General features: G+C 37.6%; 1 protein-coding gene and 1 pseudogene across 2 annotated transcripts in view; both read right to left on the bottom strand.

Moving 5' to 3' along the window:
• Nucleotides 1-1731: 1731 nt before the first annotated feature.
• Nucleotides 1732-1849, bottom strand: LOC126337234 (5S ribosomal RNA; annotated as a pseudogene).
• A 1183-nt stretch (nucleotides 1850-3032) lies between these two features.
• LOC126336839 (GTPase-activating protein) overlaps nucleotides 3033-27771 on the bottom strand; it is a 139272-nt gene continuing 114533 nt past the window's right edge. Inside the window, exons 16-21 of one of the 2 annotated variants that reach the window (XM_050000919.1) lie at nucleotides 26205-26323; nucleotides 18665-18816; nucleotides 18136-18297; nucleotides 10953-11133; nucleotides 10429-10560; nucleotides 3077-6204 (exon numbers count right to left, since the gene is read on the bottom strand). In XM_050000919.1, coding sequence (XP_049856876.1) covers nucleotides 10461-10560; nucleotides 10953-11133; nucleotides 18136-18297; nucleotides 18665-18816; nucleotides 26205-26323 — 714 coding nt within the window. In that variant the 3' untranslated portion in view covers nucleotides 3077-6204; nucleotides 10429-10460. Of the gene's footprint in view, nucleotides 6205-10428; nucleotides 10561-10952; nucleotides 11134-18135; nucleotides 18298-18664; nucleotides 18817-26204; nucleotides 26324-27771 lie in introns of both variants that reach the window. The other variant, XM_050000920.1, reaches the window with a different exon arrangement.

Below are 27771 nucleotides of genomic sequence, written 5' to 3'. Positions count from 1 at the left end.
GTGGACGATATTCCTAAGTTGCCACATCATATCACTAATGTGATTGCAACAATAACAGGGGAAATGTTACAAAGAACTTGGCAAGAAATTGAATATAGACTTGATATTCTTCATACTACAAATGGTTCACATGGAGAGGTGTATTGATGATAAATAAATAAATTCTTTGAGATGCTCTACAATGTGGTGCGTTTTTCATTTTCGTATCTACTGTGATTTTTCCCCCCCTGGATCTTTGAAATCATGTAGTTTTGAGAGGGACACCCTATACATAAAACTCCATCAAGTGATCTCAGAAAAGCATCAAAATTTCCACAGGGGGATCTATATACACTTATGACGTAGAAAGGAACAGTGCAAAGTAATGCAATTTCAAAATTTTTGGAACACAGAAATAGCTCCCCATGGCACTTTTTCCGTGGTGGTTATCAACTTACATTTTTTTTTTTGAGCAGATGGTAACACCACCACCTTTATAGTGTATTCTGCAGTAGAATATAGCTAGGTTGTAGCCATCTAATTTGCAATATTGAACGTTGTTCACTTTTTTCTGGTGTTCTGTAACTATTAGTACATGTGAAGATAGTATTGTAATAAATGATTCAGAAGCATCTATTCTGTCTCCTAAACCCTGAACATTATAATGCAAAAGTGATAAACCATTCTCATGTGGACTGAAGCCTGTTTGAGGCACATATGAAACACATACACTTGCATCTGGTGTTTGGTTTTTTGTCCTAAAAAAACATCACTCTTGTCCAGCTGATGTATTGTTTTACTGACCTGGGAGTTCGTGGTTGATTCTCCCAAGCATTCATTATTTTTGTCCTTGAGAGGGATGGCTTCTGTAGCACAACACTGCACATTCAATTTGTTGTTCACTAAATCTTGGATCCTTGTTATAATTAAGTCCTCCCCATACTAGTCTGTTGAGATGTAAGCCACGGGATATGTGGAATCTTCCTACGCAGCTTATGGTCACAAAATGTAACATTTTTGAAGCTCGCACATATATTTACAATCTTCGCACTTGTTTGTTTACACACAACCAGATTGACAAGTCATGTAGCCTTCTTTTGTGTGAGAACACTAGGTCTTTCGTTTCATTTGTTCCCGCTAAGAACACGAAGAAGTCTTTATTTGTTGTTGCTATTTTCATGTCATGGTTCATGGAAGCCACTTGGTTTCACTACGCTAGTTATTTTGTGATTGCTTCTAGACTGAAATTCGGGTAATTTCCTAAATTGTTTGCATATCGAAGCTGCAGGCTCCAAATGATAGATATCGAAAGTGTGATCCTAAATCGATCACGCAACATTATTTTGAAGTTCCTGTCAACATTTTTACACAATATAAAGTACCAAAGTTTAAAAGCTCAAAATTTCTGATTTATTTGATAGTCTGTCCAATAAATCATGGCTTCATCCATGACCGATATGATCATTTACTTTTATATTACATTTTAGTTATGCACTTTCGTATCTCCTGATCTTTCTTCACCCTCACTAAGTTCTCAGAACCAATTTAGTTATGCACTCGGTCTTCAGGCCATGAGTGGCCTACCGGTACTGTCCGACCACCGTGTCATTCTCGGTGGAGGATGCGGATAGGAGGGGTGTTGGGTCAGCACACCGCTCTCCCGGTCATAAGATAGTATTCATAGCTGAAGCCGCTACTATTCGGTTGAGAAGCTCCTCAATTGGCATCACGAGGCTGAGTGCACCCTGAAAATGGCAACAGCACATGGCAGCCTGGATGGTCACCCATCCAAATGCCGACCATGCCCGACAGCACTTAACTTCGGTGATCTCACGGGAACCAGTGTATCCACTGTGGCAAGGCCGTTGCCAATTTAGTTATGAGATTGTTACAACCAACATACAATTTATTAAATGTGTGACTAAAATTTCGTATGAACAAAATAAAATGTGTGTTTAAACAATAAGGAAACAATTCGGTCAGTCGCCATAAAATTAATTTTTTCGTTGATATTGTAAAAACAGAAAGTAATGAAAAGGTAGGAGGGAGCTCACAGGGGAAATAGGGCCTGATTTGTCTTTTAATTTGTGTCCCTCCCCTGGCCAGCAATAGCACTTGCAAGAGATGAAATTATATTTTAACTAAGATCTTATGTAAGATGAACATCAACAAAAGCAAACCAAGGATAATGGAGTGTAGTTGAACTAAATCAGGTGATAGTGAGGAAACTATTAGGAAACGAGACACTAAAAGTCGCAGATGAGTTTTGCTGTATGGGCAGCAAAATAACTGATTACATTCGAAGTAGAAACGATATAAAATGTAGACTGGCAGTGTCAAGAAAAGCATTTCCTAAGAAGAGAGATTTGTTAACGTCAAATATAGACTATGTGTTAGGAATTCTTTCCTGAAGGTATTTGTCTGGACTGTGGCATGTACAGAAGTGAAACTCCGATGATAAACACTTTAGACAAGAAGAGAATAGAAGCTTCTGAAACGTGGTGCTACAGAAGAATGTTGTAGATTCGATGAGTAGATAACATAACTAATGAGGTGTTGAACACAATTTGGGAGAAAAGAAAGTTGTAGCACATAAAAGAAATCAAGCAATCACCAATTTAGTATTTGAGGGAAGTGTGGGGGGTAAAATCACAGAGTGAGACCAAGAGATGAATACAGTAAGCTGATTCAGAATGATGTAGGTTGCAGTGAAGATGAAGCAGTTGCACAGAATAGAGTAGCATGGAGAGCAGCATCAAAAGTCTTTGGACTGAATACCACAACAACAACACTAACAGCTCAAGGAAGGCTTTACACAAAGAACGTATAAATTTCTACATTTTGACAAGGGGCATTACATGCAACAGATTTTCAAGATCTGCTCGGAGAAAAGGCTTCGTATCAAATTCGGAAAGACTTAATCTTAGTTGATCCTTCATTAGAGCTTCAGCTTCAACAAATCTAACTTTGTTTGCGTAAACAGATACTTTCACGTGCAGTTACTTCCTAGACACTCTAGTGATAAATTCGGGATAAAAAATAAAACATTTTCATTTATGTCAATATTAACCATTTTATATATATATATATATTTATAATGTATAAAAACACAAAACATAACATCTTTCTTTATATTAAAGTATAAAATTATGAGAGCTAAAAATTTACAGGTTAGCTTTTTTCTTTTTTACAAAAGAGAACACTGGGAAAACCTTACAATACATTACATTGTTACCTTACACACTTGTAATCAAACTTCATTCTTGTAATGTACATAAGTCATTTGTAAATACATTTGCATTTCTGCTCAACATTTGTACTTAAGACAATGGTCTTGTAAAATAAAAAGTAATTACTATTCTACATAGGTAATCACACTATACAAAACAAGAACAAATAATTTCACACACAACAGTACACAGAAATGTGAGTTGAATTTCACAGCCTTCAGATTGGTACAAAGTCATTAAAAATTTGACAAACATAAAACGAACATTTCTTGCTAATAGCAAATGTTATTCTTTGCTTCTGATAACAATTGCTCAGTCAGCATAAGAAAATACATGACACGTTCCACTTTGGCACACAGAAATATGAAATCGGTTTCTCTGGAGACAAAAAAATTCCTCTTGTGATGTAAGGAAAATAAATCTTCCTCCACAGTACAACATGTCAATGAAAATACTGTACAAACTAATATACAACACTTCTGACACTACTTATGAAAGTGAAATAAATAAACTTAATAAATGTAGCTAGGAAAACACTGATTATCCCTTGCGTGCACACACACACACACACACACACACACACACACACACACACACACACACACACACACACACAACACTCAATTAAACATTAATTTAAACAATAAACACTTTTAATATCTAAAGAGGAAGCCAGTACATGAACCTCAATGGTTTAAAAAGAGAGAGCACATTAAGATAGATACAGTGCAGCATCAGAGCTTGTGACACATGTATGAGAAATTACCTATTGAATTTTCACAATCAGAACAATGGAAATATAATGTCCTTCAATTGATACTTTGGTTGTTTATAATTACATATTTGATAAAGTGTAATGTCACAATTTTATATGATACATGAATGTTAAACAATCATTGTGTCCCACAATGTATGAGATGTGTAAAAATTAATTATTAATTTTGGAGTTAATGAAGTCCACTGAAGCAAGCCATGGCTATGATTTACAATATTACACGATATCAGCATTAGAATCTCATCAGTTCAAACATAACAATTTTTATTTGTGTAATTTATGTACTTGTCCTCCTGTGGTGGCCATTATCAGAAATATACTGTGACGTTGTAGTAAACACATTATCAACCTTTTTTTTTTTTTACTGTTGTATACAATGTGGAGTCTGAATAGCTTCAAGAACAAGTCGTCTGGTCATTAGAAAAGCAGAGCATATTCTGGAGGACTTCAAGTGCAAAAGGAAATTCATGAGCTGACTGAAATGCCCTCTCACTCAGGAGCAATAACATTGTGGTTGACTTGTAGACCATATAGTTTACTTTCTTCTACTGAGGCTGCACTGTTTCACAGTACCATTCAAGCTGATAAGGGTTCTCTGAAGAACAGATGGCAAATTTGTGTTAAATATTAAAAATAAATTTTTGTTTACTTGTAGCTAAACTGTTGCACTCTGTGTTTGACCAGTCAGAGAACTGTTTCAAGGACTCTGTAGCAGCTAATGAGGTAATGTAAGTAACTAATATATTTAAGTTCAGAACAGTATTCCTTCTATGAATCACTATGGAAGTCAGGAAATTATCATCAACATACGACGAAAGTGGTAATGACAGATTTTGTTACCATTCAGTAAAACTCAATAGTAAAGAAGGCTTGTAGTTGGACTGTTCCCCCTTTGTTGGGCACAAATTTACTCTGTGCCAAGAGTGTACACGTGGTGTTACATGAATAAACTCTTCAATGGAAAACTCACACTGAAGTTCAGAACATTATCAGTTCAATAGAGGTTAGTGTGAAGAGAATAGTAACTTATTTGTGAGTGTAGAGACAGTTTTGCAGTAACTCCATAAAATTTGAGAGACAGCATTGATGTCAGTGTAGCTGAAATCTTTTGGGAAATGACCATATCCTCCTCGGAATTTATTGAGGGTGTGATGCCCAACTACAATCAGTCAATCACATCTAATTAAAGTTTGTTTTGGAATGCATACGTGTAAGAGAGAACAGTGCTAGGAATTTTTAAATACTGACATGATCTCTCCATATTCAGGTGAATGTTCTCTATAAATAATGCACTTGAAAGTACTATGGAAGGAGGCATGTGAAAATTTTGTGTTATGTAATGAATAATTTGTGATCTGTTCTTCAAACATTATCAGTATTTGTGGATTATAATATTAGCTGTCAACAACTCAGGGAATATATTTATAATAGCACCTATTGTTACAGAAATGAAAACCTTTGCATGCAATACAATTTATAAAATAATTTATGAGTCACATTTCATAAAGCAATGAATTAGTGAGTAGTAAAACACTTTTGTTGTGTGTGGTGTGCAAGTCTTACACAATGGAATGAGAGTTAAAACAAAAGTAAGTGATTGATACAGAACAATGTCAATATGACTAAATGCTTCCAGTTACCCAATCACACAATATTCTTACAAATGAGATTTCTTATCATATAACAGCACCAAACTTTGCATTTAAAAATGTCCAACAGCATAATGAGAACATATCATCTATCAGTCCCTACAAATGCCCTTTTCTTATTGTACCTTACAGTTTTTGCAACTATAAATATACAGCAGTAACATGGTGTCCATTTTGTGTTATCACAAATGCACTTTTATTTCTAGCAGAAATTTTATGTTCTAGTCAGTATCTAGTTGGCTGTTTTATTGCACTTGCCATGTGCACTCCTATGCATATGGATGTTTGCATGCAAGAACATATGCATATTGTACAATAAAAAATTCTATGAAAAAAAAACACATTAATCTCAACTCTACCTTTTTGAACACTGCCACTGTGATTTCTGTCTTCTCAGAACCTCACAATTACACTTTTCTGATATTAAGCATGTAATTTCACATGCTTAATTTTTAAAGAACTGAAAAAATAAAAAATACCACTGATGCGCCAGCTCTGTAATTTTACCACTTAATCTTCTCAAACATCAACTTCACAGCACCAAATAAGCTCTAGTTGGAGCAACAGTCTCCTGCAAATTATTAAGGAAAAAATTAATATCATATTAGAAATTGAGGGCAATATCTAATTTAAAGGAATTGAATTTAAAATTGAATACAGAAGATTAAAAGAAAAAGACAGAGTTTCAGATCATCAGTGTCACGAAAAATTCACAGAAGCTGAGATGAAAGATAGAAATATTTCTAAATGAAAACCAATGAAGACTTCATACACATATTAATGTCCCATTCTACCAGACTGCCATACCCCTTTTAACAGTGAAATCTATGAAATGTTTCCTTTCTGCTGCTCCATTTACACTAAAATTACGTGCTTCATAAAGAATAACCAAAAGAAATGAAAGAGAACTGCATCTAACAATCACATTCTTAATCAAATTCAGAGCAAGAAATTTGCTGTAGAAAGTTTTTGTAAGGTATTTTTATAACTCCTAATAATGGTATCTATGACTTGGATGGGAAAAAAGAGAACTACTCGCCAGACAACAGCAGAACAAAATACAAAGAAAGATGTCTATTTGTCTGATTTCACAGCTAGTGCTCTTCTTCAGGCTTAAGAGTGGAGAGGAGGAAAAGGGTCTGCAAAGTCTTAGTGATATAGTAAAAATCACACAGGACACTAAGTTAAAGAAGACTTATCAAACAGAATGAGAGGAAAAAATAGACCACTGGTATAGGACACCATCTTTATATTTTAAGATAACATAAGCTGCCACAGCCAGGCTGCACAAATTTCAAATGATATCCTGTATCAATAATCCACTTCTCACTCTCATCTTCTCCCAGTAGGTCTCCCTTAACTTGGAATCCCAGATGACTTTTCCTATTTCACTAAACTTCTCTCAACCACACCACCTGAACTTTTCACTTTTTGACTGAGTCTTCTGAATCTTATTATAACTTCAGTGTATTGAAGGGATGTTACTAATGATAATTGAAACAGATTTGTTTCCATCTTAAGTTGATGAAAAATTTCAACATTTGCTCAAAGATGCTGAATAGGAAAATATGCAAACACGTTGCTCCATACATAAAAGTAAAATGAGAAGTGTGGGGGAATCGAAAGCACATGGAAGCTGACTAGGAAGCTAACAACAATGAAAGAGACGGAATGAAGAAAAGAAATAAAGAAGAGATGGAAGGAAGAACAGAAGGCATATTTAAAACATGCCATTGTTGAAATAATTGGAGATGAAGCAGACAACAAAACTCATCAAATTCATATGTGTATAGGTTAGGAGAGGTAATGACACTGTCCAGCATTCACTTGGAGAGATTTAAGGAAACCAAGGACAACTTGTCTCAGGTCAGTGAGATGGGAATTTCAGTCCAATCCATTAACTACTGGGCAGCCTCACTTAGTCTGAAGAAGGTAACAGGGCTCTGAAAAGTGTGGATCTGAACCCTTTAGCTGCTTCTGACACATATATCTGCAACATACTTGCACGCTCTTTCTGCTGACGATGTGTGTATGCGGCAGCAGTCGACAGTGGCATGAACATGAATGTTGGATGTGTGTGTTTCAATGTTTTATTGCAACATACATACACAAGTTTAACTATAGCACATAACGTTTGTTAGTCATACTAATAACTTCATAATACGGCTCGCAGATGTCAAAATGTGCTATTCTTATTTGCCTTTTGTAACTTTTGGTGATATTATAGAGTTTAAATGTGTACTAAACACTTAGAAAATGTGCAGGTGTGGGCCGTTGAAGGTGGAAGTAGAAAGGTTGCTTATGAACAGTGGCAGTGAGACTGAAATTAATTTTATTTCATCTTCTAATGAGGATTTTGGCCCTTAGCAACTCAGGGCTGAGAAAATTGTTTTTCATGTTTGATATGTTCGCCTTCCATAAAAGAAACTATGATTATGACGAAGGACAAGATGACAGTACAGAGCAGTCCCCTTCAGTGAAAAGAAAAGGCAAGTCTTTGGACAATTTTCAATGGTAGAGAAAGGAAATGTGTCTTGAGATACATAAGTCTGACTCATTAGATTCGGGTGTAAGACTTGCACTTGTAGACAAATGTAGAGTCTTGGAAATTTTTGACGAATCTATTTGTGTCTAATACAGTTTCACTTATACTACTACACGACACTAACAAGTATCATAAATACCCTGTGTAGAACATTATTATTCATGGGAACAGTTGTGTAAATGCTTTGAGAGATGTGTTTGTGGATGAAATGTACTGTTTACTGGTGGTAACCCTGATTATGTCACACAATGACAAGTTGAACATGTCAAAATACTGGTAATGAGCTGCTCTTCTTCATACTTTAATTTTTTGCAAAAAAATGTCTCAAGTCAGGTATTAGCTGTCGGTCCATATGCTTCATTTTTATGACAGTAACATTTCTTCTTAGGATGACAGACTGTTCACAATATGTTCTGTAATAGTGTATGTGAAAGAAGAGTTTGGATTTACTCTCACACCATTTCAAAATGTATGTGCTGACGAAAGCCTTCTCCTGTTCAAAGCGTGCCTCTTTTTCAAACAGTACATTCCGTCAAAAAGAAGTCTTCTGGAATAAAAATGTTTGCTCTGTGTGACTGTGAAACTGGATTTCTTAGTTTTCACTGCTGCAACAAATGAAATACAAACTAGCAAAGATTAATTGGGAAAATCAGGCAATATAGTGACAATGCTTCTGGAACCTCATCTGGAAAGAGGGCACCCATTTTTTGTTGACAACTGATACACACGTCCAGTATTTGCATGACAAAAGAATTAATGCATTAGATACAGTTCGCATGTATAGAAAGAACATGCTAAATCTTGAACGAAAAAGGAGAAATGGAAGTAAAGTCGATGAGCATGCTACTGGTAATGAAATGGTGTGACAGGAGAGATGTATGCTTGTTGACTACATCATACAGCTGAAATAGCATCAACAGCAAAAAGGAACCATCAAAAAGATATCTAAGAACTCAAACCAAAATGCATGTTGGATTATAATCAATCAATACGAGCAGTAGAAAAGTGTGACATGATACTAAGTACAACTGAATGTGTTCGAAAAACCAATTATGTTTTCATTTTCTAGACTTTTACTAAATTCCCAGGTTACATACAAAGCTCACACATGGAAAAGTCTGTCAAAGCTGAAGTTAAATGCGAGTCACATTCAAGAATAATTATAAACATATTATCACAAAACAACAAAATCTGGAGGCTGCTGATGAGAAGAGGAAAACCCACTTGTGACTACAAGGAAGACATTCCAAGCACACTGCCGAATCATCTCGAAAAGGAAGGCACCCCATGAGAAGATGTGTTGTTTGCAGTAAGAGAAACAAGTGAAGGGAATTGTTGCAAAAGATGTGATGTTGGACTGTATTTTGTTCTATGCTTCAAAATGTATTGCACCAGAAAGATTTTATGAAATGTACTGTTACCTTCTTTTTTATCATTACCCTTTGTTTATATAAATAAAAACAAAAGTATGGCACTGCCTGTCATGCTTTCCTTGTACACTGTTTACGTAGTTCTACTCGGAACTTGTCAATGGAATTTGGAATACATGTCGCTGCTTCAAACTTATATAATCTACTGTTGCACAGTACTTCAGTAGGCATGAGACAGCTTTACAATTTGTACCCAACCTGTCTCTGAAAACTGTGTTCTCATGAAAATTTGTTAATTATATATATCAATTTCAAACCAGCAAATGGTAAATACAAAGTTCAAATGTGTTGGCAGCACTGAGTGAAATTTCTTCCCTGCACCATTTCTCATCTCACAGTGGTCACAATGCTCTTTCAACAGTAACACCAATATCAATGTGGCACTAAAGGCAAGCCACACTACATGCCAAAAAGGTCTTGCACAGTCACGAATGCTGTGAGACGCCCAGCTGTGCATGCAGCTGTCATGCTACTGCAAAGAGCTCTGCAGTGAATGGGTTAAAAATATTCTTTACATGAATATATTATTCTAACTTATTAATTATGACACCACCAACTACACAGACTAAGAGATTAACAGTAGAGAGGTATATAAAAAGTAGAGATTATTTAGACTATGCATCAGAACCGCATTATTCATTTGCGATATTTTGACTTTCTACACTTTTCAATCTTTTTTTTCTGCCCTGCCTCTTTGAATCATGTGTTTCCCTTTCAATTTTATTATAATTGGATTAACACTTTTGCTCCAGCACCTTGCACTTTGGGTTTAATAGGAATTTACAATAGAAAAGCAGCCGCCTGCTAATAAGTTACATACCCATACTTCACAGAAGATGAAAGAAGTAATTGTCAGTTAGGTATACTGCAAGTCTTTCTTAAGATACTGTTGTCCATACGTCCAAAACTAGCAGCAAGTAACAGGTAGTTGTCATCGCCAATTGGTGCTTGCCTAGAAAAACAAAGTCGAAAATTTACTGTGGTGTGCACATGCAGCAACATTTCAAATAATCAACATAAAAATATAAATCAAAATAAGTATTGAATGAATAAAGTGGATATGTAAGGGTATATCTGAAATGGCAAACAAAATGCTTGAAATATCAGATAGGAAATAAATACTAAATTCAGGAATTCCACATATGTGCTTCTCCAGGGGCAACAAAATTGGAGAAAATTCTACTCAACACAGAATTTTTAGGTTTTTGAATTACTGCAATCTCTAATATTTTCTTTATCCTCTTATCTTTTTATCTGGGAAATGGTGGACTTCTTCCAAATAGTTTCTACGTATAGTGTTCAACCAGTACACAAATAACGAGTGCAAAACAGTTATCAACTTACTTGCTCCCATACTTAGTTTCACGAGCCAAAGATCTTAAATAATTTCGATGTTCTTGTTCCAATTCATAAGCAGCTTCACAGATTTGCGTCAGTGTCTTGAAGCATGACTGGACATCTTCAATAACAAAATTTGGCAAGAAACACAGATCACCAGTATATACAGCTTGACATTCACAGGACTCTGTAACAAAAGGAGTCCAAGTTTAACCAAAAGACTCCAAGTGCATCAATGCCCAAAATAAATGGGTTGTATATCGTGCTAAAGCAAACACAAATATTACTGCAAATTATGTTTGGAAACCAAGTGTAACAAAAAATTATTTTTAGTATGTGTATGTACCAGTAACACATTAAACAAATACACATTACTCCCAGTCAGGAAAAAAAGCTTTTATATATCAACAGCAAAAGTACAGATAAGGTGGGGAGAAATATGGAACACAAAAGTTTCTGTAAGATACCAAGTGAAAAACATATGAAGTGAAAGCAATACTGAAAGTCAGCTAATGGGACGGTAACCTGAAAACAGTGTTAAGATGTTAGGCACGAAAACAACACAGCAGTGCAGTTTATTTTATGAAATCCTTAATATTTATCGATAAACTATGACGGCTGAAGACAGTTTCATTAGTCTACTGGAAAAGCTATTCATCTTTGCAGTTTATATTCTATGGCATTCCTGCACTGCTTACCTGTCTTTTTAAACAAATTTATGCACAAATTCGACATCAAATTTTTATATAGATATAATACTTGACTCTGCATAAAGTTTACTAGTTCTAAAGTATTCTCCCAAAGTTCAGAGCAGTTTTGACATGAATCTCACAGTGACATGGATTACATTAGCTGTCTTTAAGGCTGAAAGAACTGAATTAAAAGAATGTTTCCAAGTGTTTGGTAATTGGAGGGTACAGGGAAAAAAAAAGTGTGTCCCAAAAATTTTAAATAAGATATTAGTATGCTGCTTGCTTCTCAGTCCACTGTTGCATCTTGCTGTGTAGTACAAGGGAAAGCCACAACATTGACCAAGTTACAGATGATTAAAGAATTCATGTACAATGGATCACTTGACAAGAGTCAATCTGTATCATGGCAATAGACAACACTGTCCGTTAAGGTACAATCGGCGCATGTGCGCACTGTGTTCCGATTCAGAGTCTACCGTCATTATGTTTGAGGTTACAGCTTCTGATTAATTTGATTCACAATGTGTGTATTGTGTTTCTTGGTTAATAGTTTTTCATTCATTGCAGCTTGAATTCTTGCTGCAATAATGTTGGGTGATGAATTTCAACTTCCTTTAAGTGAAGGAAGTAACAAACATGTAACTGCTAGTGATGATAAATCAACAAAAAAATGTAAAGACACAGTCACCTCAGTAATGTTGGAAAAAAGCTACGCACCTCTTCATTTGAGACTGGAGCTCATGTTGACAATATGAATGCCAAGTATTATTCTAATAATGAATGGCATTACCTATTAACACAAAATGATCTTGGGTGTGATGCTGTTACTGATGCACAAAACAGTTATTAATCAAGCTTTATATCAGTGCATCTTGTAGCACATCACAGACCCAGGCAGAATGAAGATGCTAGGTTAAATGACAGCTCCAACAGCTAGCAAGTTAGGGTGACAAGGGTATTAGTTCGTTTCAAAGCATTCCAGTCACTCTTTAGGATTAAACTTTTCACTTACACACAATTAAATCATCTTTAAGAAAAACTGGCAAGTCACCAGCTGACGGATGAGGAAAGCACACTAACTGGCACCATAAGCCTGCCGAACAGACTTGTGAAGCAGTAATGTAATTTTTTAGTGCCTTAGTTTGAATTTACCACATTACAGCTTAAAACTCTCCCAAAAAGTGTATCTTCCAGAAGAACTTCCTTAACATTTTTCTGACAAAATATCCAGACATTCAGATTTTTTTATAAAACATTCAGACACATTTTTGTCTCAAACTTCAACATCACTTTCAGCTGCCCTTAAACCGAAGCATGTAGATGGTGAGAGCAGAAAGCTAAAATAATTGAGATACAGAACCTCAAGAAAGCTGACTCGTTCTACAGAACGGAAAGAGTGCCAAAAACAATGTAAACATCTACTGAGGCCACTGCCACAGACTGTGGTAAAAACCTCCTACAATGAATACAGCCTCTAGTGAGGTAAACTTCACATAGATTTCTTTCTGCATTTTCAATGTCCATATTTATCAACTAGCTCATCAAATATGTACATCCATAAGCAAACCATGGCATCAATTATGTACATCTATGACCAGCCTGTGGTGAAGAAGGGATCACATGGTGCTGCATCAATACTCTGTAATTTTTCCTACAATTACCTGAACAGAAAGGTTCATGTCTTCACTGACTCGTGTGGGTGGCAAAATGAAAACATCCATTATTCCATTACTGCACTACATGACCGTTGAATTAATGCATTCTGAGATGACTTTTACATATCCAGTCTGTGACCATTCTTTCATGGAGCCAGATAAAAATATGGCACAGATTCCCAAGTGTGCAAAGGTTAAAACTCCTGACAGCTGGAGAGAAGGGATTGTAGGGGCAAGGGGCAGAGTAAAGTGATATTCATTTATTGCTCTCTCATGTGAACAGAGCATGAAAGCTGGAGTAAATTTCTTTCTTCTAAGTCAGACAGGAAAAGCTTTCTTATGCTGTTAGGCCAGTGAAGCAGTTATGATTCCTTCAAGCAAAATTAAAAATCATTGAAAATAGAGACATTTATTCTTTGTCGTATGGACAAAGCATCAACGGAAGAAGCAGACCATTCTACAACATTTTCAGGACCCTGAGCAGCTCTACCATGCACCTTTATCCTGCCAAATACAAGTCCAAGGACTTGCAGATCCAATAAAATTGTGTGAAGACAAGGAGTCCTGAGAGTACTATAGTTTGGATTACCATCTGAACAAGATACCTACATCGATGAAAGCAATTTTTAAGGGGAATGTCATTTTATTACACTCATTTCCTGAACTTTGATTATAACAGGTCAAAATCTTAATAAACGTAAATATTTGTTGGGAAAAAAAAAGCACTTCATAAATAGTGTTATAAGAAGATCTGATTTGTTTACTGCAAACTTCAGAGGAAACACCAACACAGTCCAGTCATTATTTATTTATGTAACTAATTATGATGGTAAAATATACTTTCAGGGATAAACAAGAAAGAATTCAACTAAAGTTTAAAAGTACTGTTGAATGAAGAGGTCCAAATGTAATTAAGTTTAGCTCTTGAAAGTTGTGTCTCTTCTCCTGAAAAATTTCAGTTTTTGGGCTCTATTGTCCGCCCCCCCCCCCCCACCCCGTGCTCTTCAACTGTAATTAAGTTGTCTATGGACATAATTGCATGTGTATATTTTGCACGGTAATATTTTGTCAGCTGTGGAAGGTCCACATTTGTCCCTTCTTTCACCATCATTTTTGAAATATTAACCCTTCTCCTACAAACCAGTCATAGCCAGTCACCCCTACAAAGCCTGTATTGCCGAGACAAAATCTGATGCAAAGTTGGATCACATTACTTTTCTCTGAACTTTTACTGGTAACTGTGAAGTTTCTCTCAACAACCACAAGTTAATGAGTTTTGATAAAGTCCGAAGTTACCAGTTTTAATGAGGTCATAGGATGGAATTGGCTTCTCTTCCTTTTATAATAAATCACCCTGGCAAGCACCTGGACTTACTTGTAAAAACAAATGTTGAAATGGCATGAGGAAGATTCAAAAAAACACAAGGATAAACTACATGACACCTGAGAACAGGCAACGAGCAGTAGAGGATCAGCTGAGCTGGTAAAATAAATTCACATCTTTCTGGTAGATTAAACGAACTAGCCATTTTCCTACAGAATTATGGTCTAAATCACAATAGTTTTTATACTTTAGAAGGAAGTCATAATCACGCACAGGAAATACATAAGTAATGACAACCACTGTCTCGAAGACAGGAGCCTGCCAGTTATACATTTTTCTACACGGCACTGTTACTTAATAACCCTGTGGATCAAATAACCAAGTATTTTCTGCAAGAGAATTCAATGTGATTTTATTTGTTAGGACAGTGTTCGGCTCATGGGTGATTTTAATGCTAGGACTGGAAATCGAACAGAAGGGTATGAAAAGGTTATGGGAAAATTTGGAGAGAATATGGAGGCCAACAGGAACGGGAAACAACTCTTGGATTTCTGTGCCAGTATGGGCTTAGTAATCACAAACTCCTTTTTTAAACATACGAACATTCAACTGTATACTTGGGAAGGCAGGGGAACCAGATCTGTCATTGACTATATAATAACGGATCAGGAATTCAGGAAGGCTGTGAGGGACACATGTGTATTCAGGGGATTCTTTGATGACACTGATCATTATTTAATCTGCAGTGAAATTGGGATTGTGAGGCCGAAAGTGCAGGAGGTCAGGTCCATATGTAGGAGGATAAGAGTGAAGAAACTTCACGATAAGGAAATCAGGCACAAGTACATAACAGCAATCTCAGAAAGGTACCAGTTAGTTGAATGTAGTCAATTACAGTCATTGGAAAAGGAATGGACAAGGTACAGGGACACAGTACTAGAAGTGGCTAAAGAATGTCTTGGAACAGCAGTGTGTAAAAGTAGGATGAAGCAAACAGCTTGGTGGAATGACACAGTCAAGGCAGCCTGTAAAAGGAAAAAGAAGGCATATCAAAAATGGCTACATACTAGAACTCTGGTAGACAGAGAAAGTTATGTTGAAGAAAGAAACAAAGCCAAACAGATAATTGCAGCATCCAAGAAGAAATCTTGGGAAGACTTTGGAAACAGGTTGGAGACTATGGGTCAAGCTGCTGGAAAACCATTCTGGAGTGTAATTAGCAGTCTTCGAAACAGAGGTAAGAAGGAAATGACAAGTATTTTGGACAGGTCAGGAAAACTGCTGGTGAATCTTGCGGATGCCTTGGGCAGATGGAGGGAATATTTTGAAGAGTTGCTCAATTTAGGTGAAAATACGATCATCAATGTTTCAGATTTCAAGGTAGAATGGGATAGGAATGATGACGGAAATAGGATCACATTTGAAGAAGTGGAGAAAATGGTCAATAGACTGCAGTGCAATAAAGCAGCTGGGGTGGATGAAATTAAGTCGGAACTCATCAAATACAGTGGAATGTCAGGTCTTAAATGGCTACACAGGATAATTGAAATGGCCTGCGAGTCGGGACAGGTTCCATCAGACTGGACAAAAGCAGTAATCACACCAATCTTTAAACATGGAAACAGAAAAGATTGTAACAACTACAGAGGTATCTCTTTAATCAGCGTTGTGGGTGAAATCTTCTCAGGTATTGTTGAAAGGAAAGTGCGAGTATTAGTCGAGGACCAATTGGATGAAAATCAGTGTGGGTTTAGGCCTCTTAGAGGTTGTCAGGACCAGATCTTTAGTTTATGGCAAATAATGGAGAAGTGTTACGAGTGGAATAGGGAACTGTATCTATGCTTTATAGATCTAGAAAAGGCATATGACTGGGTTCCTAGAAGGAAGTTATTGTCTGTTCTATGAGATTATGGAATAGGAGGCAAACTTTTGCAAGCAATTAAAGGTCTTTTACATAGATAGTCAGGCAGCAGTTACGGTAAATTGAGTTCATGGTTCAGAGTAGTTTCAGGGGTAAGACAAGGCTGCAACCTGTCTCCACTGTTGTTCATATTATTTATGGATAATATGTTGAAAACAATAGACTGGCTGGATGAGATTAAGATATGTGAACACAAAATAAGCAGCTCTCATATGCGAATGACTTACTTGTGATGGCAGATTCGATTGAAAGTTTGCAAAGTAATATTTCAGAGCTAGATCAGAAATGTAAGGACTATGGTATGAAGATTAGCATCTTCAAAACGAAAGTAATGTCAGTGGGAAAGAGATATAAACCGATTGAGTGCCAAATAGGAGGAACAAAGTTAGAACAGGTGGACGGTTTCAAGTACTTAGGATGCATATTCTCACAGGACGGCAACATAGTGAAAGAACTGGAAGCGAGGTGTAGCAAAGCTAATGCAGCGATCACTCAGCTACGATCTACTCTCTTCTGCAAGAAGGAAGTCAGTACCAAGACTAAGTTATCTGTGCACCATTCAATCTTTCGACCAACTTTGTTGTATGGGAGCGAAAGCTGGGTGGATTCAGGTTACCTTATCAATAAGGTTGAGGTTACGGATAGGAAAGTAGCTAGTATGATTGCAGGCACTAGTAGATGGGAACAATGGCAGGAGGATGTCCACAACAAGGAAATCAAAGAAAAACTGGGAATGAACTCTGTAGATGTAGCAGTCAGGGTGAAGAGGCTTAGATGGTGGGGTCATGTTACACGCATGGGAGAAGCAAGGTTACTCAAGATACTCATGGGTTCAGCAGTAGAGGGTAGGAGAAGTCAGGGTAGACCAAGGAGAAGATACCTGGATTCAGTTAAGAATGATTTTGAAGTAATAGGATTAACATCAGAAGAGGCACCAATGTTAGCACTGAATAGGGGATCATGGAGGAATTTTATAAGGGGGACTATGCTCCATACTGAACACTGAAAGGCATAATCAGTCTTAAATGATGATGATTTATTTGTTAGTCTGTTTTGTGTGTTTACAGTTTGGCGAATCAATAGCAAAAATCACCAGTCTTTTGAAGACATACAAAAAAGAAACTGAGTCAACCACGAACTTACAAGTGATCCTCTCTCATTTTAGAAGTGGTTAATTATTGGCTTAAGATGTACATATTGTGATCAGATCTATACAGAACTGAATCAGAATATCTTTGAAGAATTTTTCTTTCTGTGTGTGACAAATGTTACCAGAAAAATCGGAACTGAAATATATCCCAGAAAATGTCATCCTACGAGTACATTTCAGCTACCGAAGAGATGCGACAAAACCTGGAAGAATAGAAATAAATATGGGGATTTTCTCAATAATCAAAGGTGGCAACAAGTCATGATTTTGTGGATATGACCTAAGAATAAATCAACAATATCACCACTGAGAGACTGTTCTGCCATGAAGACAGAAAAAAGTAGGGAAGGTTCAATCTAACATGAAAATATGGTTGGTTCGCCTCTCAAAAACTAGGAAACTGTCCGCAGTGTGCTCCACTATACCACTGTTAACCAACATAACTACCTTTGTGTGCTGAAACAAGTGCTGAGCCAGTGAGGAGAAACCTGCCTGCATTGTTGCAGTCTGGGGACTGGCTGCCACACCATGAGACTGGTTTTTCACCCACCCTTATAATTCCACCAGTCGCCCTGTGCTTTCTTTCTGTTTTGTAGAATGGAAAGAAACCTGAAAGGGAAGTATTTCAGGTTTTAGAAAAAACGAAAAAAAAAAAAAAAAATAATAATTGTGGAAAGTACTAGACAGCAAAATGTCTGAAGAGTTCAAACTGTATCTGGCACTGGGTAAAATGTTTGGACACTTATACAACATCTGACAACATATGAAAATAACTATATGTTTGATATGTGATGCCTTATACAAAACTCGTAATGAAATAATTGTAATTACTTTAAGGCAACCTCAAGAAGTACCCAATCACTAACCAAAAGCAGTGCATACGACTGTATAATACAAAAAATCATGTTACTGTGGTCAGAAAGATTTGTACTGTAGTAGTAAATAATAGAAAGTAAGAAAGCAGCTAAATACACACCTTTCAGACTTTCCACTTTAGCCATATGTGTAATAAATAAAGAATGAATTCTCTGTAATTCTCGGTCAGGATCTAAATTCATCTGAAGACCTGCTTCGGAACCTGGCGAGACATCCTTGCATCCTGGTTCAAATTCATTTGATGACCTACAGCTGCACAGGAGAAAAAAATTAGTGAAGCAGATCCTATAGAGCTATGTTATTATTGATAATTAATATTGTTTGTTGTAATTTCAATCCTAAGACAGTAAGACCATGAAGTTACAGATTACAAAAATGGTACATCAAGACAACATTTCTGAATTAAGATATGGAGATGACTATACTCCCCGCCACTTTTTTGCACTATTGCTGGGCCTATTAACACATGCACTTAAAAATTAGCAAAAGTGTGCTATAGGCAGTGAAATTTAATAACATATATTTGGTTAATGTAAGCCAAAGTGTATCTTACAGTACTTTCAAATATTAATAACGCAATTTACGGTATAGTTCTGTGAACCTGTATAGTTTTAACATGAATGGGAAGAGGTGGCGTAGGGCAAAGGTAAAGGATAGGATGCAAGATACAAGAGCAATCAAACTGATGATTACCTTTTATGTGTAGTTACCAAGTTGAAGATTGGTTTGAACCCCCTGAACACTGATAGGACTGTGGGTGAAGATATGCCTTGCCATCCTAAGGTCTATAAATTAACTCACCCAGCATTTATTGGTGCTCTACAGTTAACAATGTAATACACACTGAACTGCAACTACACTTTCTTCATATGTATAAACTGATCAATAGAAGTTTTGTATCTATTATCTGCACATCTATGAGCAGGTATGAGCTTAGGTTCAAGGACAGCTGGGAGATAAGGAATAAGCCCAACAATATTCAGAAAGGCAACTTTGTTTAAGATAAGAACAAAATAACTAACAAAACAATAGGCGGCAATGAGAGAGATTGACATCTGTACGTGATACACTAGTTCCGCACTTTATCTTGGTCCCTCTGTGATTAGTGGAAGTCTGCTGACTTTTTGTCACTCCGGAATATCACCGTGTTGCTGACCTCAGCTATGTAACAATATTGTGTGCCATAGAAATAAGCAGCCACTGTAAATATAGTGTTGAGCTACATGTAGTGTCATGCATAGTGATTATTAATATTAGTTACAGAAATGAGTGAAGAGGCCACATCTGGTGCTTATAGTGACTTGCCATTAAACCATTACATGTTTGTTTCTTTTGTAAGCTATAAACAAGCTGCTCTGGGAAGAGAAGGCACGGTTTGTCTCTGCAGCTAAAGTGTTACATGCTGATCACAAGCATCTGATACCAGCATCCTCTGCTCAAGGGCCAGGTAAAAGTGTGTAATCAGTAGGCCCAAAAGATGAATAACCCTCTCCGCTAGTTAAATCATGGGACTGTGTGGCTGAGACATGCATTTAAACCTGGCCACTGTGATAATTATCAGGCATCAGACAAATGGAGCATTTGTGTACTTATCAAGATACAATTCAAGTGTTCCCTTGCTCACCTTCCATACTATTATGTTGCTGGGGGAGGGGTTGCACTGATGATACTTAAAAAGGTCAAATTGATCATGTAGAGATGATTGTGTACTGCCAGTGTTAACACTGCTCTCCCAGTTGCCTCCAAAAAGGCAGCACAAAATCAATTGGGTTCTGTTCAGAGTATCTATAAGCCATAATCTGAAAATAGTGTCATCAGCCACTGGTGTTAAACATGGGCGAGCACAAAAGGGGCAGGTATACAATGTTTCGTGTCTCACAATAGTGGATGAATGGTCAAATGCTTGTTGCTGTGGTGTGGATACAAAACTCTTTTTGAGCAGTTTATAACACTTTTAGAGGTCACAGTATTATCACAAAATGCAAAGACTGAAAATGAACCGACTCCCAAAACTCTTGATTTGTAGTGACACACAAGATACAAAACTACACTTACTATCAATGACAAACATGAAATACAGCCAAAAGAAGTCAATATAGACAACAGTACAACTATTAACAACAGTGTTACTGACAATTTCATGCTGTTTGGTATTGAGAACAAGATGATGTCAACTGAATTGCAGATAAAGAAACCATTTGGTATACATCAAAATAAAGAAAAATGCTCATACATATGCATTGGTTCTTATATATAGTTAGTATTATGAAATGTCATATTTTAATTATGTGTACAACATGACAATCTTTACTACAGTTCAAGTTATATTTCATTTATTTAGTGCTACAGGCTGTTCCAGCTTAAGCGCTCGCCTGTGGGCAGAGGGGGCACAGGGGAGGACAAACAGATCACGTGAATGCAATCAAGAAATGTGCTACAGCTTGTGTGATTTTGTGCTTGAGCTAGGCTGGGGTGGGTGAATTGCTCGAGCATGCAACAGAACAAACTGTGAGCATGGAGTAATAGGGTTCCTTGCAGGTGGTGCCTACTATCTGTGCTTGCCTGCAAGCACCAGAGTCCCATGGGGTAGTGTTAGAACAGTCTACCCTGTTAACACTAGGATTTTTCTTCTTCTTTCAATTATCGCTTCTTCCAATTCTGACGACAATTTATGTAAGTGAAAAATGCCAAGATGCACCATGATTCACAGTGAAATATTTTAGCGAATGGACCTTAGTGTGTCATGGGGTTGGAAAGCTCAGATGCTGTAAGACTTTATACTGACTATCAGTACAGCAATTCAGCACTTGATGGGAAAGATATGGCATACTGGAAAGTTTGAGCGAGCAAGACCACATAACTGGTGCCTAACACATGGCACTATCAATATCTGAGATCTTGCAAGCATTGGGATTTTCATATGCTACCATGCAAAGGGTTTACTGCAAGTACTATTTGGTGAAACCCCCTGCTGTCCAAAAGTAATGCCATGGACATCAAAGTTTTGATGCCAGGAGTTGCTATAGATTGTCTCAGATTGTAACAATGAATGGGAAGGCAGCAGTGTAGCTTGAAATTTTAATGCTGAAAAACCTCAATAAATGTGTAAAAATACCAGGTGGTGGTGATGGTGATGGTGGTGGTGGTGGTGACAATGTGACAATAATGGTGGTGTTAGTGATAATGGTCATGTTATATTGATTTGGGTACGTGACAGCAAGGTCTTTAGAGTCTGTACTAAAATTGCTAACCAGATGAGCACGGTTTAAAGTAACAAAAACAATTAAAACAGTCATCGAGTATTGGAAAATAAAAATTCCCTAAAAGCCAAGTGTGCACATAATGAGTATACGTTAGAGAGACCAATCACACAAAAAAAGCTGCTATAATACAGGGTGTTACAAAAAGGTACGGCCGAACTTTCAAGAAACATTCCTCACAGACAAAGAAAGAAAATATGTTATGTCGACATGTGTCCGGAAACGCTCACTTTCCACATTAGCGTTCATTTTATTACTTCTCTTCAAATCACATTAATCATGGAATGGAAACACACAGCAACAGAACGTACCAGCGTGACTTCAAACACTTCTTTACAGGAAATGTTCAATATGTCCTCCGTTAGCAAGGATACATGCATCCACCATTAGTCGCATGGAATCCCTGATGGCTGATGCAGCCCTGGAGAATGGCGTATTGTATCACAGCCATCCACAATACGAGCACAAAGAGTCTCTACATTTGGTACCGGGGTTGCGTAGACAATAGCTTTGGAATGCCCCCATAAATGATAGTCAAGAGGGTTGAGGTCAGGAGAGCGTGGAGGCCATGGAATTGGTCTGCCTCTATCAATCCATCAGTCACTGAATCTGTTGTTGAGAAGCGTACGAACACTTCAACTGAAATGTGCAGGAGCTCCATCGTGCATGAACCACATGCTGTGTCGTACTTGTAAAGGCACATGTTCTAGCAGCACAGGTAGAGTATCCTGTATGAAATCATGATAACGTGTTCCATTGAGCGTAGGTGGAAGAACATACTGACTAAACTAAAATGAGCTCTAACATGGAAATTAAGCGTTTCTGGACACTTTTTGAAACACACTGTATAGTATACCCGGAAGTGGATGGTAGGTCACTCAAAGAAAATGAATTCATCATCATCATCATTTAAGACTGATTATGCCTTTCAGCGTTCAGTCTGGAGCATAGCCCCCTTATAAAATTCCTCCATGATCCCCTATTCACTGCTAACATTGGTGCCTCTTCTGATGTTAAACCTATTACTTCAAAATCATTCTTAACCGAATGCAGATACCTTCTCCTTGGTCTGCCCCGACTCCTCCTACCCTCTACTGCTGAACCCATGAGTCTCTTGGGTAACCTTGCTTCTCCCATGCGTGTAACATGACCCCACCATCTAAGCCTGTTCATCCTGACTGCTACATCTACAGAGTTCATTCCCAGTTTTTCTTTGATTTCCTCATTGTGGACACCCTCCTGCCATTGTTCCCATCTGCTAGTACCTGCAATCATCCTAGCTACTTTCATATCCGTAATATCAACCTTGTTGATAAGGTAACCTGAATCCACCCAGCTGTCGCTCCCATACAACAAAGTTGGCCGAAAGATTGAATGGTGCACAGATAACTTAGTCTTGGTACTGACTTCCTTCTTGCAGAAGAGAGTAGATCGTAGCTGAGCGCTCACTGCATTAGCTTTGCTACACCTCGCTTCCAGTTCTTTCACTATGTTGCCATCCTTTGAGAATATGCATCCTAAGTACTTGAAACCGTCCACCTGTTCTAACTTTGTTCCTCCTATTTGGCACTCAATCCGTTTATATTTCTTTCCCACTGACATTACTTTCGTTTTGGAGATGCTAATCTTCATACCATAGTCCTTACATTTCTGATCTAGCTCTGAAATATTACTTTGCAAACTTTCAATCGAATCTGCCATCACAAGTAAGTCATTCGCATATGAGAGCTGCTTATTTTGTGTTCACATATCTTAATCTCATCCAGCCAGTCTATTGTTTTCAACATATTATCCATAAATAATATGAACAACAGTGGAGACAGGTTGCAGCCTTGTCTTACCCCTGAAACGACTCTGAACCATGAACTCAATTTACCGTAACTGCTGCCTGACTATCTATGTAAAAGACCTTTAATTGCTTGCAAAAGTTTGCCTCCTATTCCATAATCTCATAGAACAGGCAATAACTTCCTTCTAGGAACCCAGTCATATGCCTTTTCTAGATCTATAAAGCATAGATACAGTTCCCTATTCCACTCTTAACACTTCTCCATTATTTGCCATAAACTAAAGATCTGGTCCTGACAACCTCTAAGAGGCCTAAACCCACACTGATTTTCATCCAATTGGTCCTCGACTAATACTCGCACTTTCCTTTCAACAATACCTGAGAAGATTTCACCCACAACGCTGATTAAAGAGATACCTCTGTAGTTGTTACAATCTTTTCTGTTTCCATGTTTAAAGATTGGTGTGGTTACTGCTTTTGTCCAGTCTGATGGAACCTGTCCCGACTCGCAGGCCATTTCAATTATCCTGTGTAGCCATTTAAGACCTGACATTCCACTGTATTTGATGAGTTCCGACTTAATTTCATCCACCCCAGCTGCTTTATTGCACTGCAGTCTATTGACCATTTTCTCCACTTCTTCAAATGTGATCCTATTTCCGTCATCATTCCTATCCCATTCTACCTTGAAATCTGAAACATTGATGATCGTATTTTCACCTAAATTGAGCAACTCTTCAAAATATTCCCTCCATCTGCCCAAGGCATCCGCAAGATTCACCAGCAGTTTTCCTGACCTGTCCAAAATACTTGTCATTTCCTTCTTACCTCCGTTTCGAAGACTGCTAATTACACTCCAGAATGGTTTTCCAGCAGCTTGACCCATAGTCTCCAACCTGTTTCCAAAGTCTTCCCAAGATTTCTTCTTGGATACTGCAATTAACTGTTTGGCTTTGTTTCTTTCTTCAACATAACTTTCTCTGTCTACCAGAGTTCTAGTATGTAGCCACTTTTGATATGCCTTCTTTTTCCTTTTACAGGCTGCCTTGACTGTGTCATTTCACCAAGCTGTTTGCTGCATCCTACTTTTACACACTACTGTTCCAAGACATTCTTTAGCCACTTCTAGTACTGTGTCCCTGTACCTTGTCCATTCCTTTTCCAATGACTGCAATTGACTACATTCAACTAACTGGTACCTTTCTGAGATTGCTGTTATGTACTTGTGCCTGATTTCCTTATCCTGTAGTTTCTCCACCCTTATCCTCCTACATATGGACCTGACCTCCTGCACTTTCGGCCTCACAATCCCAATTTCACTGCAGATTAAATAATGATCAGTGTCATCAAAGAATCCCCTGAATACACATGTGTCCCTCACAGCCTTCCTGAATTCCTGATCCGTTATTATATAGTCAATGACAGATCTGGTTCCCCTGCCTTCCCAAGTATACAGTTGAATGTTCGTATGTTTAAAAAAGGAGTTTGTGATTACTAAGCCCATACTGGCACGTTCCTGTTGGCCTTCATATCCTCTTCAAATTTACCCATAACCTTTTCATACCCTTCTGTTTGATTTCCAATCCTGGCATTAAAATCACCCATGAGCAGAACACTGTCCTTGTCCTTTACTCTAACAACTACATCACTGAGTGCCTCATAAAAACTATCCATCTTATCTTGATCTGCCCCTTCTCAATGAGAATATACTGACACAATCCTAATTTTCTTGCTAGACATTGGCAAATCTATCCACATCAGTCGTTCGTTTACATACCTTACTGCAACTACGCTGGGTTCCATTTCTTTCCTGATGTAAAGCCCTACACCCCATTGTGCTATTCCTGCTTTGACTCCTGGCAGATAGACCTTGTATTCTCCCACTTCCTCTTCTTTCTGACCCCTTACGTGAATGTCACTAACAGCTAAAACGACCAGCCCCATCTTACTTGCAACCTCTGCCAGCTCTACCTTCTTCCCAGGGTAGCCCCCATTGATATTAATAGCTCCCCATCTCATTACCGTTTGCTTGCCAAGTCGTATCTTAGGAGTCCCTGCTTTGTCAGTTAGAGGTGGGACTCCGTCACCTCCAAAGGTCCAAGGCATTTTACTCTGATTGTTGCCAGCATCATATTTAAAATATCGGGGAAGCAGGTTGCTAGCCTTACTTGCCCCGAGTCCCATTGAGTTTTACCCCTAACGGTTGAGGGACTAACCGGTGGATTTGGTAGTCTTTGCTGTCTGAGCACAAAGGTGACCACGACTCAGAATATTTCCGAGATGCCCAGCCTTATTCCAAAGTAACTGGTATCCCAACTGTCGGGACCACTTACTTGGCCACTCATACATTGCCCGTGGTTCGTGAACTAGGACATGACTTCAGGAACACACACCATGAACCACAAAAATTCTTAACACACTTTAATTTTGGTCCCAAGAGAACAGAAGGAAAAGTAACAGAATATTCCATGTATTGTTTTTACTGTTTTGTATGCCCTTTCAAAGAGAAGAACAGAGCTTATTGCATAACATTGTTATTACTAAATTAATTTTATAAAAACGATTCTATCTTAAATCGAACATTTGCTTACCACAGCCAAGTTCCATTGATATAGGCAGAGGGATGGTATCGTTTCAGTCGATTGCTGTTCCTCTGGCATATCTTTGTCAAAATATCAATCCATTCCTTTTCTTCAACACAGTTATTTGCCTAAAAATAAATGGAATTACTGTATACAATGCTAGTTTTTTTCAAGTAATGAAGACACTTTACTAAATCAAGAAAAAGTAAAATACTAAAGCTAAATTATGAAAAATAATGTGATTTTTAGTTCCAATAAATAAAAATGAATAATGGTGTGCGCAACTTCACAATCGCACATTCTGTTCTCAAAATGTATGTTCCATTAATTAGACTCCTAACTGTGCAAGCAGACGAACACTTGCAGGTATCCAAATTTTACATTTCTCAGTTTTTGGAAGTAGTTCGGAAATGAAGTAGGGTTCCATTGTGGTTGCTGGTCACTCAGAAACATGCTATAGTTCAATTCTTTTATCTTGGCAGTTTGCGCATGCCCGCCCAGATGTGGGAGATTGCTGTGTTGCCAGCTGTACGCGCCATAGTATAGTTCGCAAACTTACGCTTATGGGGGAGTGCGCAGTTTATGAAGTAAAGCCACCACAGCCACATTAACCCTTTCGCTGCTACAGAGACATGCTTCCCACATTCCGCGATTTTGTCATCATTGCACTGCTCACCTGAGCAGACACATGGTGCTTCGACTGCTTTGACACACTTTATCATTCGATTTCACAAAAAATATTTGGTCCAAAAATTTGATTTTTGCACGTCTTCTTGACTGATACCTTCCCCCCATAAATGTCTTATTTTGTTTCGAAGTTCAACACACTTATTGTGCAGCATTAGATGTAGTAAACCATTGCATGAAATTTTTAAGAGTTTGCAGAGGTAAAAGTCCATAGCGCATAGTTGCCACTAGAAATTTCAAAAAATTACATTCAAAAAAATAAAATTCATGAAGTAACACACTTCGATATTATTTTTAAATAAAGAAAATATTAAGCACCAAATAAGGTTTGGACACAGAACCTTTTGCTTAGCAACCACACACTTTAACCATTACACTAACAAATCTCATCATTCAATGTCTCCCAGAGAACTTTAAACTATCACAAAATACTGACAAACACTGTTGGTATGACTATGAATTACTCACACTTCGTCGAAGTACAATAGGAAATAAACAATTACCGCTGTTCTTTATTGCGAAAAAATGGTTAGTGAGAGTGATACAAACACCTTTCCATGCTATCGCCTGAATTAGGAGGCTTATTGCTTCTTTAATTAACAGAATATGAAGCAATTGGTATGAAGAATGATTTTTCCAAACTTTCTATAAAAGGAAGTCTGCTATCAAGACACTGCTTTTGTTCAATTACTTTATTTATGATTGAATGTTTCTACAACTGAAGACACTCGTCCCTGCTCTGCACTGCAGTCGAGCTCTGGCAACATCGTTCTCTGTTCATTGGCTGACTGTGGTTTGTGACGTCAGATGCGCAGAACGAACCCAAACTCGACCGCCGTCATAAATGACGCGCACTTTACTACATCACGTGGAACATAATTTGCTACCA

The sequence above is a fragment of the Schistocerca gregaria genome, chromosome 2, assembly GCF_023897955.1.
Source record: "Schistocerca gregaria isolate iqSchGreg1 chromosome 2, iqSchGreg1.2, whole genome shotgun sequence".
NCBI classification, from domain to species: domain Eukaryota; kingdom Metazoa; phylum Arthropoda; class Insecta; order Orthoptera; family Acrididae; genus Schistocerca; species Schistocerca gregaria.
This window is presented reverse-complemented; position numbering and strand designations above follow the sequence as displayed.